Raw genomic sequence first — 15,749 nt, 5'->3', positions numbered from 1 at the left:
AATATTTAAAATAATATATCACGATATTTCATGGTATTTTTGCGATAATGATACTCTTGGTGATATGACAAAACACTGAATCAAAAAAATATATTTTAAGAATACACTACTATAACATCTGAGAAAGTTTCATCAGATTTGTACCATAAGTCAAAGATCCAAAATTTCATTAAACTAATAATGCACTTCATATATCTCTATATATCCTGGATTAAAGTAAAATAAATAATACTGGACAGATATAATCTGTCTGTAGTAGACATAGAATGTGAAAAAATAACAGTGTGATTTTTTCTTTTGCTAAAACAGCAAAAAAAAAAGAACCCTAATGTGATAATTAGGGGTGGGTGATATGAAACGATATTTTAGGGTATAATATCGTTCACGATATTCAAAAAATTTGGATATTTTTGCGTACAATACAATATGGCACACCCCATACATAATACAATTTTTTACAGTTTTTACATTTAATAATACACTACAGTAGTTTAGTATTATTAAATAACCCATTTTTTCACTGCCTTGACAATTCTCTATGTCACATTAATTTATCTCAAATAAACATTAAAACCACTGACAGGTGAGCAGAATAACACTAATTAACTGGTCACAATGGTACATGTCAAGGAGTGGGATCTACAGTACCTATTAGACAGGAAGTGAGCAGTCAGTTATTGAAGTTGTGTTGAAGAAAAATGGTCTAGCGCAAGAATCTAAGCCCCTCCTGACCAGAGCCAATTTATGATGGCTTAATGACTGGGTCAGAAAATCTCCAAAGTGCTTCTAGGAAGGACAGCTGGTGAACTGATGACAGGGGGGTCATGGACACCTAAGGATCATTGAGGTGATCCATGGAGGCACCACCTCACAACTCACAGGAGTTAAAAAAAAGGATCTGCTGCTAACGTCTTAGTGCCAGATACCAAGACACCTTTAGAGTAGGACTGGGGAATATATTGTAAATCTCCATACATTTGAAACTATTTTATTTAACATATAAAAAGATCATGCTCATGATATCACACCCACTACACCAGCTACCATTTGTGTGTTATCATTTTATTCCTAAAAAAAAAAAAGAAAGTCGTTCGTGTGGAAATGATTTATGATTTGATTTCCAGAGGGAAGACACCTAGTAAAGTAGTTTGGTGCAAATTATATATAAAATAAATAAATAAATAAATAAAATAAAGAAAGAAAGAAAGACATAGTAACATTATAGTTTGTAAATAATAATTAACATATTGTATCATACATTACCACTTCTTTAAAGCCTTTTTAATCATATTACCCAGTCACACTTTACAGGTCTTGTGGAGTTCATGCCTCAGAGTATCACAGCTGTTTTCGCATTGTAAGTGGTATCTAGATCAAATTAGGCAGGTGGTTTTAATGTTGTAGCTGCTTATTGTATTGTATTGTAGCACTGTCATCTGTATTACTGATTTTTTTTCTTTGTTCTATTCTTGTTCATTTTAGTTTTTAGGTATTTTTTTTTTACATCAAATATGCTTAAATCAGGGTTCATACACATTTTAACCAATACATTTCCATGACTTTTCCATGTCTTTAAGGCCAATTTTCTTGACCACACGATATTTAAAACATCAGTGCAGACATGGACAATAAAACCAAAAATCAACTAAAACTATAGTTAAACCTGATTATAGTAGACCTAAAATGAATCAGATAAACTATTGATAAAATGTGTGTCGGATCCTGAGAGCTCCATTGTGTAGAGCTAAATTACTGAATTAACTCTGAGCTGATGTATTTGTTAGCTTAAAATATATTTTCTCCATCGAAAAACTGAAACACAAAGATTTGTAGAGCAAATTGTCCCAAAACACTGTGTGTATTTTTATTTTTCCAAAACTTACTGAGGCCTGGAAATGGCTAGTTTCAAATTCCATGACTTTTCCAGTTTTTATGACCATACAAACCCTGTTAAATGTAACTAAACTAAGTGCTCAAAAGCATGAAAGTACGAGGCAAACCTCAAACTTGAAGATAGATTTTGTAGAGAAGTTGAGTATTGTGAATTGAATAACACAATCATTGTAGGCTAATTAAACATTAGCAGCACAGAATAAAGCTGTGTTCCATTTGAGCTCTGAATCTTGGAATTCCCTAGTTTCAATTAGTAAATGGAAAACTGGAATGCTACTACAGAAATCCAAGATGGCTGCTCCACACATCAACAGTAGCAAAAGCTAAGGTATTATTCAGTTCATCAGCACTTCTATCTACTTGTTTGTCATTAAATTGGTTGTACATACAGTACTGCCCAACTTCTCTCTGTGAACCTGGTGTTTTCATGGGGTTTGGATGCACAAAATACAGCATAATGTGTTGTTATTAACTGATATCGCTAGGAATGCTAACCTGAGACAAAGCTAACAGTGAGAGCTGATGTCTGTATGTTTAACTGGAACACAGTCAACTCTAGTGTGACGTTATTCCTAGGTAAATGGAACACAGCATAATAAACATTAGCTGTGTAGGCTAACAAGTATTAGCAGTGCAGGCTAATAAACATTAGCAGTGTATGCTAATATACCATGATACTGTGTTTACACCAATACAAACACACACAATGCAGTGTTAGACTACAATAGTACACTGTAGACTATTAAAGAGAACATCAATTAACGATAATAAGCCCTTTGCCCACCAGACGAGAACCAGGCTGGGGCTGTTCCCTGTTCTCTCTTTGTAAAAATAGAGTGCAGACTTGTTCTAAAAAAATATCAACTGCAAATGCACCAGACTGCATTATCTTATCCTAACAGACACTCAAACTCACACACACACATCCTCACACAAGTACACACACGTAAATCTCATTAGAGAGATCGAAAGTGTTTGGGGGGGAGCTAAGTGTGTAAGAGGAGAAAAGATTTTCCAGCACTCATTCCCGAGGCTCATTTCCACACTCTCTCTAATCGTCTCTCTAAACGTGAACTTGCTTTTGTCTTCAGTAAAGCTGCTGCAGTCCAGTTTTGATGATCTGTCTCAATTAAAGAAACACCAAAAATAGTAAGCTAACGGTTTCTCCCCCTCCTCCACCCTCTCGCATCGATCAAATTCTATAAATAAAACTCCGCATTTGCTTTTCCGACAGATCTTGTTTTGAGGAGACATCAGCTGAGCTGCGCACAGAGCTAAAAACAGACCTGGTTAGACGATAGCAGAGCACAGCAGAAGATTTAAGGGCATTTTCGAGATGCAGCCTAAGAGCAACTGCAAAAACATGTTATGTGTCTCAGCAAATACTACTAATGCAGGCTGCTCTAAGTGCTGAATCATAGAGCCATTAGGCCTTATTAAGGCTTTCGAAAAACAATGATGCAGGTTGTTTGGACAGAACCGGTTTTTAGAAGGATAGTATTTTAAAAAGCTGCAAGAAAAACTCCCCCTAGTTATACTTGTCAACCAGCATGACTAGCATCTAGGCCTGTCACGATAAGATTTTTTTGTGGAAATTATTGCGGTACACAATATTTTTGTAATTTTAAGATTATTAAAGGCCACTGACATAATGATAACAGAATAACATAAAAAAAGCAATTATACACCTTTTAAAGACAGCAAAATTGTAATTAATCATTTATTATAATTACGTAGGGAATTAAATACTTATTTATTCATCTACTTTAGTCTACACTGTGTGTGTGAAGTCACAGTTATAGGAGCATGACTGGCTAAAATACTGTTTACTGTTATATATGAGAACAAACATACCAATTAACAAAATAGAAGATATCACGATAATCATAAATAATTGAGGTCTTGTTAATTAATTGTGCTATAAATCGATATTCCAATTATTGTGACAGGCCTACTACCATCACCAAGTTGGTTGACCAGCATGATTGGTATCATCAAACAAGTCAACCAGTCTGAACTAGGGCTGCAACTATTAGTCGATATAATCGACAATGTTGATTATTTAAATGTATTAAATTCCATTGTGAACTAATCGTTAATTTGTAACAGTACCGCATTACACAGTGCTGGGGAAGTGCTGGGGACAGAAGCGCAATGAGAGATGGGTAAATGGCTCATTCACACAGTTTACGCTCAACTTAATTTGTATCTCCAAAAATGCCCGAACACAACAGATTCCATATTTACTCACTAAATATCAGTAGTTTCCAGGTTTAAACAACATTCAGACATTTAAATGCCTTTAAAATCTCATGTTCAGCTGTTTAGAGATGGAGGACATGGCAGAAATAATCGTCGACTAATCGACTAATCGCAAAAATAATCACCAGATTAGTCGACTACCAAATATTCATTAGTTGCAGCCCTAGTCTCAACAGTATGATCCTACTGACCTGACAAGAAAACAAGTTGAAAACACAGATACTTTCTGCTCCCAGATCATTTTTATCGCATTCTAACAAAAACATCCAAGTATTGATTAGCAAACCTTGTGCTTTTCATAAAATTTCATTATGTGGACAAACCTGTAGCTATCTTTTCATAACAGTTTATTAACTGTTTATTAACAGGTTTTGTTTTTCATTAGCATGAGGAACACAAGAACAGGACTCATTTTATAAACAGAGCTCTGAATTCAAGCAATTACAGAAAGCTATTAATTCATTAGTTCCACAATCAGAGTATAAAACACATGGACGCTGTAGTCTCATTCACAATTTTGGCAGTTAATGGGAAATAAGGTTCAATTTTGATTTAGGCGTTAGTGTTGAAATATAAAAGGGGTTTTCACATTCCTTTCATTTTGAATCAGTGCACACTGTGACACAAATGTGCATTTTGAGTATGATCCCTAGTCTTTTAGTGTGCAATGATCATTTTTTCATTCAACATAAACATCTGCAAAACTCCTAGTCCGAATACATAGTCTGTTTATATTTTGCTTCCACTTTAAAAGTTGTTTATTATACCACAGGCTTAAAGCAGCTGCAGATTCTCGTGAGTAAACATGCCACAACATGCAATAAACTCAAATTAAATACTAAGTGTGGCACAGTGAGTAGGCTTACTACCATATGTCTACTGGAAATAGTCCATCCCTAATAGCCTCCAGACAAACACTGCAGCTGTGCAGTTCAATGCTATGATACTGGTCTCATGGCTTCTTCCAGCCGCTCCCTTTTGCATGCTGACCTTCTGCCGTGGCTCTGTGTATGACAGCACAGCACAGAATCCTTCTCTGTGCTTTAATGCTGTGAACACTCAGTGTCAGTAGTGTCAGTAGCAGTCACCCAAATCTTTTCTGTAAATACATTCCCACACTCTTATCTCAATCCGCTCAAACCTCATCCAGCTCAGTTTCAGCTTACGGTTGTGTGGACGTGTTGGTGTGGTTTAGGACACTACAAAAACTAACAAAATTGGTAAGGACAAGGGCTAAACTATGGTAGCTTAAAAAGTTTATTTAGTAAGGAAATAAGTTTGTTCTTGTGTCAGCAGAGAAATAGAAACTTCAGTACAAGCCATTTTCCCAGAATAGCTTCAATTGAAATATTGCAGTGTGAATGGTATGTTCTGAAATGTGACTAAGATGCCGTTATTATGATCTCTGGTTTAAATCCCAGATGCTGCTTGCAATCTGAAGATAAAACCAAATAGAGCACAATTGGCCGTGCTTTCTCTGGTGTAATGCTGCTCAGCACAGCAGCTGATGTGTCTGAGCTATGGATCCTGTGCTTTCCTCTGAGTGTGCTGACTACCTTCACTTGTATCAGAGAAGGTCTGTGCTAGCCTTTACCCTCCTAGTGTTGGGGGCATAACTAGTGATAAGGGAAGATTATATGAATGAGGATTAGAAGAAAATGGGGTAAAATTAAAAAAAAAAAAGAATCTTTTTCAGCAACCCACTCCAGTATATGCTGTTTTGAGTGCTCATCATGTTTTGAGTGGTTATCCATTTTTTAATCTTAGTTAGCCACAAGTTAACCATATAAAAGATGGTTAAGTAATAAGTACAACTTTACTCTGTTTTGGTTCTTCTGGAATAGCAGTACGTCACTTGGCGATATGACAAAACATTTAATTATTAAAACAAAATCAAGAATACACTACTGCAACAAAATGAAAATTTTATTGTATTATTGCCTACGATATGATATGACACACCCCTAACTGAGATATTTAAAAAATACAAGAGTTTTATCAGATTTGTAACAGCACTCCAAATATCTCCATATATCCAGAGTTAAAGTAAAATAAATTATGCTGAACAGATATAATTTGTCTCTAGTAGATATATAATAGGAAATAAGAACAGTGTAAATTTTTGTTTTGATAAAAAATTGAGCAAAAAAGTAGTACCCTGATGTGATAATACGGGGAGGGTGATGGCACGATAATTCAAGGTTTAATATTGTTCACAATGTTCAAAAATGTTGGCAATATTATTGCGTACGATACAATTTGGCACAGCCCTACTTAATACTGAGGTTGAGTCAGAGCAAGACTTAATAGTGGGTGCCAGATGGATGGTACATTTCATTTCCAAAATTGTGTGAGCATCTAACATTCCTCTATCCACAGTATCACGTGTTTAATGGCAATATTAATCACAGGAAGGCATTACCACCCACAGTGACTCTGGTACAATTTACATCCACATTTAATGTAAAAGGCCAAACATACTAATCCTGCCGGTCACTGAAGCTTTCTTCAGCTTCTAAGAACATGGAAAAAGTCACAGGACACGATACCATGTCCTATCTCATGACATTAGGTATGCCAGTGCACACACTAAGTAATAATAGCCTTTTTGCTGGTACAATAACAAAACTGTCAGCAGCATTTTTGTCACAGTCCTTGTTTAATTAATCAGGACATGAGAAAACATGCGGCAGTGAATAAACAGCCGAAGTGTCAAGCTGGAAAATAACCAATAAAATCCTCCCCAGCAGAAACCGCACTGCAACCAATACAGCACATTAGCCAGATGAATCAGCTTTGTTTGCTGCGGGCTGACCAGGACTCCCATACTGACATCAGCACACACACACACACACACACACACACACATATACACACACTCACGCAAATCAAGTGCAATAAATAAACAAATAATTTTACGAGCAGCAAATACAGCCCGGGGCTTTGAACTGCGACGTCTGTACCCACAGACGTCCCGAGAAAAAGAGACGTGCTCATTAAAACAACTCTAATCCACTCGCGGCTGCGTTTCATTGCCTTTGTTATCAACTCAGTCACGCACCGATGATCGGCCAGTGTGCCTAGACCGGTGGTGGGGGCGGGGGGTTTAGGGGGTCTAGGCTGGTGGGGGGAAGGTTTGGTGTTTCCTACCTGGCCTGGCCTACAGCAGAATGAACACAGAAATAAACTCATCAATACCGAGGCCGTTCCAGTCAAGCTTTTGTAGGTTAAATGCTACATTAACATTTTTAATAAAAGCTGTGACTGACTGGCTCGGCTCCTTTGTGTTTGCCTGGCCTAAATTCGCCTGCCTCGCCAAAAATGGGATCTGCATCCAAATGTTACTTGCCAGCTTTCCAGCCGCGCAGCACAAAGGGCAAGGACTGGGCCTGCTTTATGATTAGACTGTAAATTATGTAAAGCACGTATAACAGTATTACAAAACCAGTTAAATTGAAAATTTGCCAAAGTCTTAAAGGGAACAGTATGATTCAGTCTGTATTTGAGATGCAGGAGATTGACCAAATACAGAACAATTAGCAATTACATTAAACACCTGCTTATGGCTGGACAATAATTCAGTAATAATATACAGCTCTGGAAAAAAATAAGAGTAAGAAATAAGAGAGTTTCTTTGATTTTACCAAACCGAAAACCTCTGGAATATAACCAAGAGGAAGATAGATGATTACAAGCCATCAAACCAAGCTGAACTGCCTATTTTTTTGCACAGGGAGTGACATAAAGCTATCCAAAAGCAGTGTGTAAGTGGTGGAGCAGAACATGCCAAGATGCATGATAACTGTGATTAAAAACCAGGGTAATTTCTTCTCATTTTCTGCGAATAAATGCTCTAAATGACAGTATTTAATTTGGAATTTGGGAGAAATGTTGTCTGTAGTTTATAGAATAAAACAACAATGTTCATTTTACTCCAACAGCTACCTATAATAGCAAAATCAGAGAAACTGATTCAATAAACGAAGTGGTCTCTTAAATTTTCCAGAGCTGTACATCACGATAGAAAATGTTTCAAATATAATTATTTAATGTTTAAACTCATTTCCATATTGATGTTCATGTCACGATGCATTACATAAATTAGCAAAAACAAAATTCTGAATTTTGCTGTTACAGACATCTATTGAGGGCATTTTAGAAGTTTTTTGTGGCTTTTATTTATTTGTATAGGTTGTAGAATTGCAATGTATACTTTATCAACCAAATATATATTAAGAAATATATTGTGGTTTAAATTCCAGCCATATCGTCCAACCCTACATCTGCCTAATATTAAGTAGGTCCCTCTCGTGCCCCAGGAGCAGCTCTGGCCTGTCAAAGCATGGACTCCACAGGACACAGCCGGCATTAACTTTTACAGCAGTTTTTGCTTCAGTACCTTTTCTCTGGGATTTGACCAGACAGGCTTGCTTTTGCTGCTCACACACATCAATGAGCCCTGAACGCCCATGACCCTGTCGCAGGTTGTTCTTCCTTGGAGCTCTTTATATAGGTACTGACTACTGAATACCAAGAAAAAATATGTTCTGACCCAGCTGTCTAGCCATCACAATGTGATTCTTGTCTAATGTTTTTTTTCCCCTCACACAACACAGACACAACTCAAACAAAATCTGTATCATACAATATGACCAGCTCTATGACATTTGGGCTAAAAATCCACAATACCAATATGCAGCCATCCTTCTCTAACAAGTGCATATCTTGCTGATGCAACATTTACATATACAGCTCTGGAAAAATTAAGAGACCACTCCAGTTTCTGAATCAGTTTCTCTGATTTTGCTATTTATAGGTATATGTTTGAGTAAAATGAACATTGTTGCTTAATTCTATAAACTACGGACAACATTTCCTAAATTCCAAATCAAAATATTGTCATTTTGAGCATTTATTTAGAGAAAATTAGAAATTGTCAAATTAACAAAAAGCTGCAGAGCTTCCAGACTTCAAATAATGCAAAGAAAACAAATTCATATTCATAAAGTTTTAAGAGTTCAGAAATCAATATTTGGTGGAATAACCCTGTTTTTTAATCACAGTTTTCATGCATCTTGGCATGTTCTCCTCCACCAGTCTTACACACTGCTTTTTGATAACTTTATGCCTCTCTTGGTTCAAAGATTCAATCAGTTCAGCTTGGTTTGATGGCTTGTGGTCATCCATTTTTCTCTTGATTCTATTCCAGAGGTTTTCAATTAGGTAAAATAAAAGTAACTCATACTTTATAAGTGGTCTGTTATTTTTTCCAGAGCTGTATAGAAAAAAAACATTAACTCTTTTATAATTGGGATTAAATCCATTTTGCATTAAAAATCAGTACAATCCAGTTGTAGTTCATGATTTCAATATTACCTTGCATCCTTCCATATTACCCTATAGCACTCTGTCCAGCGTACACTGATACAGAGATCCTAATATATCTGCAGAAACCTGATACTGTGGTCCACCCTGCAGCCCCTGCAGTCTCTCACTGTTCACAGTAAATGATGTAGACTTTACTATCTAATCTATCTGAATGCAGGTATACCACACAAAATACCCTGTAGCCTGTGCCATACAATGCATTTATTCTGTACCTAGTGTGTAGTTCTCTGATGTGTAAAAAGTAAGAATATGCCTCTGGCTTGGGTGTTTTTGTGGTGGTCTCATAAATAGTCTGAGGATGTCTGCTCTGATTGGCTGGTTTAAAGCATTACAACAGTAACTAAGCTAAATAAGTTAAGTAAAGCTAAGCTAAGTAAACAAAACTGTAATAAAAAAATACTTTCTCAAAGTCAAACGAGTGCTGGATGATGCACAGATTTCTTTGTTAAAAACTGTTTATTTGTATGAGTAAATCACTTTTGTTCATTTACAGTAAGCTTAGATTCCCAAATTTCTCCAGCACTAAGGCTGGAGCATTAGCATTAGCGGCTAACCTCTCCAGCAGTGCTAGCCGGGGTTAGGAGCAGGCAACAGGCCGATATACTCACCTCTGAACGGGTAAATAGCGAGCGTGGTTAGAGGGTAATGCTAATGCTACTTTAGCAGTGCTTAGTACCTGACTAGTAAAATTCATACATAAGACGCATTGGATTGTAAGGCGCTGTGACGTTTTTTTTTTTCGGAAAATTAAAGGATTTTAAAAGGGTCTTATAGTGCAGAAATGACGGTAATAAATGCAATATAATTCAACATCCTGACCTCACTTATGCTCTCTCACAGCTATGCTACAAAATGTAGTAGAAAGTCTTCCCTGGGCAGTAGAGACAGTTACTCCAACAAAAGCAGGATAAACTCTCATTAATACCCTTGATTTTACAGAAACAGTGAAAGAGCAGGTGTCCCAGTACTTATGTCCATATAGAACAAGCATGTAAACAACAGCTGAACACAGCGTTTCCAGTAGCAACGGGCTCCTGGAGGGAGGAGGGGAGAAGGATGGAGTGTGGGCGTGGTTTATGGGATAGGGGGAGGAGTTGGGGAGGGGGTGGTTCGCTCACCTGCTGGTCACCGGAGCTCGCGCGCACCCGCGTGCCCAGGGTGTCGTGCGCCGTCTGACCGCCGCCACGATCCGCGCGATACACGAGCCTGGCGGGCACCGTAGTCTCCCTGCTGTCCGCGCGCAGGGTCCTCGCCCTCACTGAGCCGCCGTCTCCTAGATCCACAACACACACACACAGACATTTACAGAGGATTCCCATCATGCCTGGGGTGTGCGATAACCATATAGGACTATAGGATATTCTCTCTAGGATCATCTGCTAGACTCGTGCCATCACAGAGAGGCCAAAAAGCACACAAAATGCTACTATTTTTAATGCATTTATGATATAATGAAAAAAGCATTAAAAAAAGCATTCATTTGTTATGTAAATAAGAGGGTAAAGTTCGTGCAGTTAAAGGGAGAAATGAGTAAATGCTGAATATACTTATTATTGAGTAGCTTTCTTCCACACTAGCATGGAAGCAATAGGGGCATAGTGTTGCCTATGCAAAGAAATCACTCTTTTTACCCCATAAAGAAACTCAAAGTAGCTCCACACTTTGTTAGTTAAATTCTGAGGGCCCTGACTTTTCAGTAAATACTGAATATTGGTTATTGTATATTTAGCATTTGGTTATTATGTAGCGTTCTCTTATACTAGAATGGATGCTTTCATTTAAATGAGAAATCTGGTGTGAAATGGACTTGGGTTGTAGTGAAACATGATAACAATTACAAACTTTTGTCAAAATGCCCACCTCCATTCACGCCCAGCATTTCGAAATATGGCGCTTTTAACCGATGCTCCCTAACAAGACTAGAGATAGGGGCATAATGTTGCCCATGCAAAAAATTAAGTTTTTTTAACACCACTAACAAGCACAAAGTAGCTCCAAATTTCATTGTTAGAATTCTGAGGGTCCTCACATTTAAAATGAGGCACTGATTCCTTTGAAAATGCACAGGTAGTTTATTATAAATACTATTTATGTACCCAGTACCTTCAGCTAGTTCTCCAGGAGCCACAATAACGAAATGAAGTCACGTAATTTGATAAGCCATTGAAATGCCTGAATTCCAGCTGAAAACATTGCTATAATATTAATGCATTTCCACTGAATTCATTTTGCAAGCTGATTTTATCCTACCAATCTGTTCATGCTCATCAGTCAAGGTATAGTGATAGTCCAGATGTGCTCTTTCAAAGTTCTCAGTGCATTGATTTAAATGTCAGGGCCCTCAACATTCTACCAGTGTCAATATTCAGATAGTTCAACTTGTGTAATTTAGGATAGGACAAATGTTTATTTAATTTTTCTTTAACTGGATTAGCATAGTACAGTCATAACAAGCAGAATGTGCTAGCTAACAGGCTAGTTAGTTGTGTTATTAATGAGAATCTAAGTGAATTTGTCCTGTTTTATGCGTTTAACACATAATGGATAAATGAACATGAAACTGGACCATTTACAAGGGAAGCAGCCACTGTATTTCTGACTGAGAAAACCAAAGAAAGCCAGCATCAATCCATATAAACCTCACACGCACAGGAACACAAAACAAGTAAACAACGATGCTGATGGTTTGCTGCATTTGGTTTTAAATGGCCAATAAAATATCCCTGGGGTTTCTGCAGTGGGTTAAGTGGCCTGTGAGTTTTAAAATGTTCGGAAGCTCTGGCATAGGACATCTGCCTAACAAGTGACATCATTGGCACATATAAAGGCTACAAGTGAATGTGATACAAAATGCTGTTTCTCCGCAGTAAAATAAGTAAAATAATAACTTTGAAATATTTGAGCGATTTGGAGACTCCTACAGGACACCTGTAAAGGTGCCTGTCCACTTAATAAATTCAGATTAGTAAAAGAAATCAACCCTAAATATTTGAAAAAAGAGGTAGAAACTAGACTACTGTAGCGTAACAAAAGGTTTGAAAGACATAAAAATGTTTGATTTGTTTCTAAAATATTGATTTAAAAATGTAATTTTTCATTGTATGCTGACAGTTCCAGATTTCTATTAGAATTACAATTATGATTTTCAGTAATGTTTCTGAAATCTTCAACATTTAGTTGTGTAATAATATGATGTGGCAACCCCTTGTATCCCCTCTGAACCCACTACATCCTTAAAGATAAAATATTTCCCATCTTGCACAGGATGTACTTTATTGTACTTCTGACTTCATTTCCCTGTGTTTGCAAGTTTCATGAATTAGGGTTCATGGGGTGGGGGTGGAGGCTATAGCAACCTCTCTTGACCCCCCAAATTAAGAACACCAGGTTATGTTCTGGGACAGCTCTGCCACACCCTCTGAGAAATATATAAGCGTCCTGTTGGACAAGAGCAGAGTGTGATCCTAGACTTTTCTCATATTTTTAACTTTTCTTAAATAAAGTACTATGAATTTTACTTTACAACATTTCTTTTAGAAAATATTTGTCTTAAGCATCCTGACTCCGGTCTATTTTGTTGAATTTTCACAACACTGGAAATAACAATAAACTGTTGCACAACTTTGGATGGCTAATGGTGATGATAAAATGACATTGCATCGATGCATACATGAGAGTTATGAAATGAGAATTAAAAATAGTTGCATGGATTTATCAATGTTAAACATAAAAATTAATAATTGTACTACTGTTTTAATGGTAATATGGATCACAGAATGCAATTGCATTGGTGCTTAAATGCTAGCTAATAATGAGCATTACATGCAGACATGCATGCATGCATTTATGCTAATAACAACAAAAACTTCGCATTATATTCATTGCTAATATAGATAATTAAATTGCATTGCTGCACATGATAATAATAAGAAATGAAATGAAATTGTATTGCATATACATGCATCCATGCTAACCACAATACCATTTAGAATAACTGTTTTAATGGGAAAATTTTAGCATTAAATTGCATTGCATTGCTGCAAGAATGCAAATAACAACATTCAAACATTGCACTACTGTTTTAATGCTAATATTAAATAAATTGCATTTGTATTAATGCGAACATAGAGAATTTAGTTGCATTGCTGTATAAATGCTAATAAGAAATAACATTGAATTGCATGCATATATTTGAGCAAAAACAATTACTACTGATTCAACGGTAAAATCGATAATTAAATTCGTTGAATTGCTGCATAAATGCTAATATGCACTAATGGTAATAACAACAATACACATTTTGCACTACTCTAAATGTAAAAAAAATGCAATTGCATGAATGCATTTGTGCTAATAACAACAATACAATATTGCAGTACTGTTTTTACACCTAATAATGTGTAAACATTGTCCTTAATAATGAGAATAAAAATGCATAATAATAGCAATAATATATTGTTACATAATGTAAGAAATCTGTAATTAAATTGCGATGCGTTGCTGCACAAATGCTGTTGGTGATAATTAAATTAGGTTAAATGCATGCATTCTCGGTTAGAATAAGGACAATATAAGATGCTGTAATACTGCACCCATGCATAGAATGGGAATTTGATGCTATAATGCTATAACACAGCTGTTTTATTATCCTGATACTATAATAAAGAGGATATAACACAAATGCATGCTCTCTATTTAAACGGAATAAATAAAGATAATTCAGGTTAAAAGCATAATTAGAGAGAATCGCGCGCAGGTGCATCAGTGCGCTCGCTCGCGCTGAGCATCCATGTCTGTTTACATCCTCCATGACTGGTACCAGTAAAACGGGCCAGCAGTGTAAACCCCGCCGCTCCGCGGCTGAAGCGGCTCTGTAGCGCAGAGCAGCGGGGCTGGGTGAGGGGTAAAGCGGGAGAAAAGGCGGAGAGAGGCCGGTTACCGTGCGGAGGTGTGGAGGCGCTGGCCGCTCCGCAGAGCCACAGCAGCGGCAGCAGCAGGCAGAGCGCAGCACAGCGCGGGGCCATGGCGTCCGGACACTCCCGCTCCAGCAGAACTGAGCCGAGCCGAGCCGAACCAAACCGCGGGCCAAGATAAACAACCGGCCAGAGACCACCGAGAATCCCCCTCTTCACCCTGTTTATCTCCTCTTCCTCCTCCTCCTCAGCGACCACAAACAGACAATAGCGCGCGACCAGCTCCCTCACCGGCTACCATAACACACACAGAGAGAGAGATAGAGAGAGAGAGAGAGAGAGAGAGAGAGAGAGAGAGAGAGAGAGAAAGGGGAGGGTGAAGAGAGCTGAGCTAGAAGAGGAGAGAGAGGTACCAAAGGAAGAGATGGAGAGTGCCTAAAAGAGAGAAAGGAGGGAGGGAAGGAGAGAGGAAGAGAGAGGGGAGGGTGAAGAGAGCTGAGCTAGAAGAGGAGAGAGACGGTACCAACGAAAGAGATAGAAAGTGCATGAGAGGGAGAGAGATACAGAGAGAGAGAGAGGAGGGTAAAGAGAGCTGAGCTAGAAGAGGAGAGAGAGAGTGGTACCAAAGGAAGAGATGGAGAGTGCATAGGAGAGAGAGGGAGAGAGGGCAGGGTGAAGAGAGCTGAGCTAGAGGAGAGAGAGAGAGAGAGAAAGGTACCAAGGGAAGAGATGGGGAGTGCATGAGAGAGAGAGAGAGAGAGAGAGAGAGAGAGGGAGAGAGAGAGAGAGGAGGAGTGAAGAGGGCTCTGCTAGAAGAGGAGAGAAAGAGGGGTACCAAAAGAAGCAAGAGAGAGAGAGAGAGAGAGAGGATAGAGAGGAGGGGAAGATAGGGTAGAGAGAGCTGCTAAAAGAAGAGTGTGTAAGGAAGAGCAAGGATGGGGAGGGGGGGTGAAGAGAGCTAGAAGAGGACAGAGAGAGAGGGGTACCAAAAGAAGAGATGGAGAGTGCATAGGAGAGAGGTGGGGGTGGAGAGAGATGCCGAAGGAAGAGTGTTTAAGGGAGAGAGAGAGAGAGAGAGAGAGAGAGAGAGAGAATGGGGAGGGGAGGGAGATGGGGAGAGAGAGAGAGACCTGCTAAAGGAACAGTGTATAGGAGAGAGAGAGAGAGAGAGAGAGAGAGAGAGAGAGAGAGAGGGTGGGGAGGGTGAGGGAGCTGAGGTAAAGAGAGCTGAGGCTAGAGGAGGATAGAGATGCTAAAAGAAGAGAGGGAGTGAGGGGATGCAATGGGTGAGGG

The 15,749-nt window shown here is 38.2% G+C and overlaps 1 protein-coding gene across 3 annotated transcripts in view; it reads right to left on the bottom strand.

Moving 5' to 3' along the window:
- adam22 (ADAM metallopeptidase domain 22) overlaps positions 1–15,227 on the bottom strand; it is a 157,646-nt gene extending 142,419 nt beyond the window's left edge. Inside the window, exons 1-2 of one of the 3 annotated variants that reach the window (XM_049464556.1) lie at positions 14,483–15,227; positions 10,662–10,816 (exon numbers count right to left, since the gene is read on the bottom strand). In XM_049464556.1, coding sequence (XP_049320513.1) covers positions 10,662–10,816; positions 14,483–14,567 — 240 coding nt within the window. In that variant the 5' untranslated portion in view covers positions 14,568–15,227. The remainder of the gene's footprint in view (positions 1–10,661; positions 10,817–14,482) is intronic. The other 2 variants (XM_049464559.1, XM_022662664.2) reach the window with 2 other exon arrangements.
- Positions 15,228–15,749: the final 522 nt, after the last annotated feature.

Source organism: Astyanax mexicanus, chromosome 1, assembly GCF_023375975.1.
Source record: "Astyanax mexicanus isolate ESR-SI-001 chromosome 1, AstMex3_surface, whole genome shotgun sequence".
NCBI lineage: Eukaryota > Metazoa > Chordata > Actinopteri > Characiformes > Acestrorhamphidae > Astyanax > Astyanax mexicanus.
Note: the sequence above shows the minus strand (reverse complement) of the source record. Positions and strands in the feature narration are given on the sequence as shown.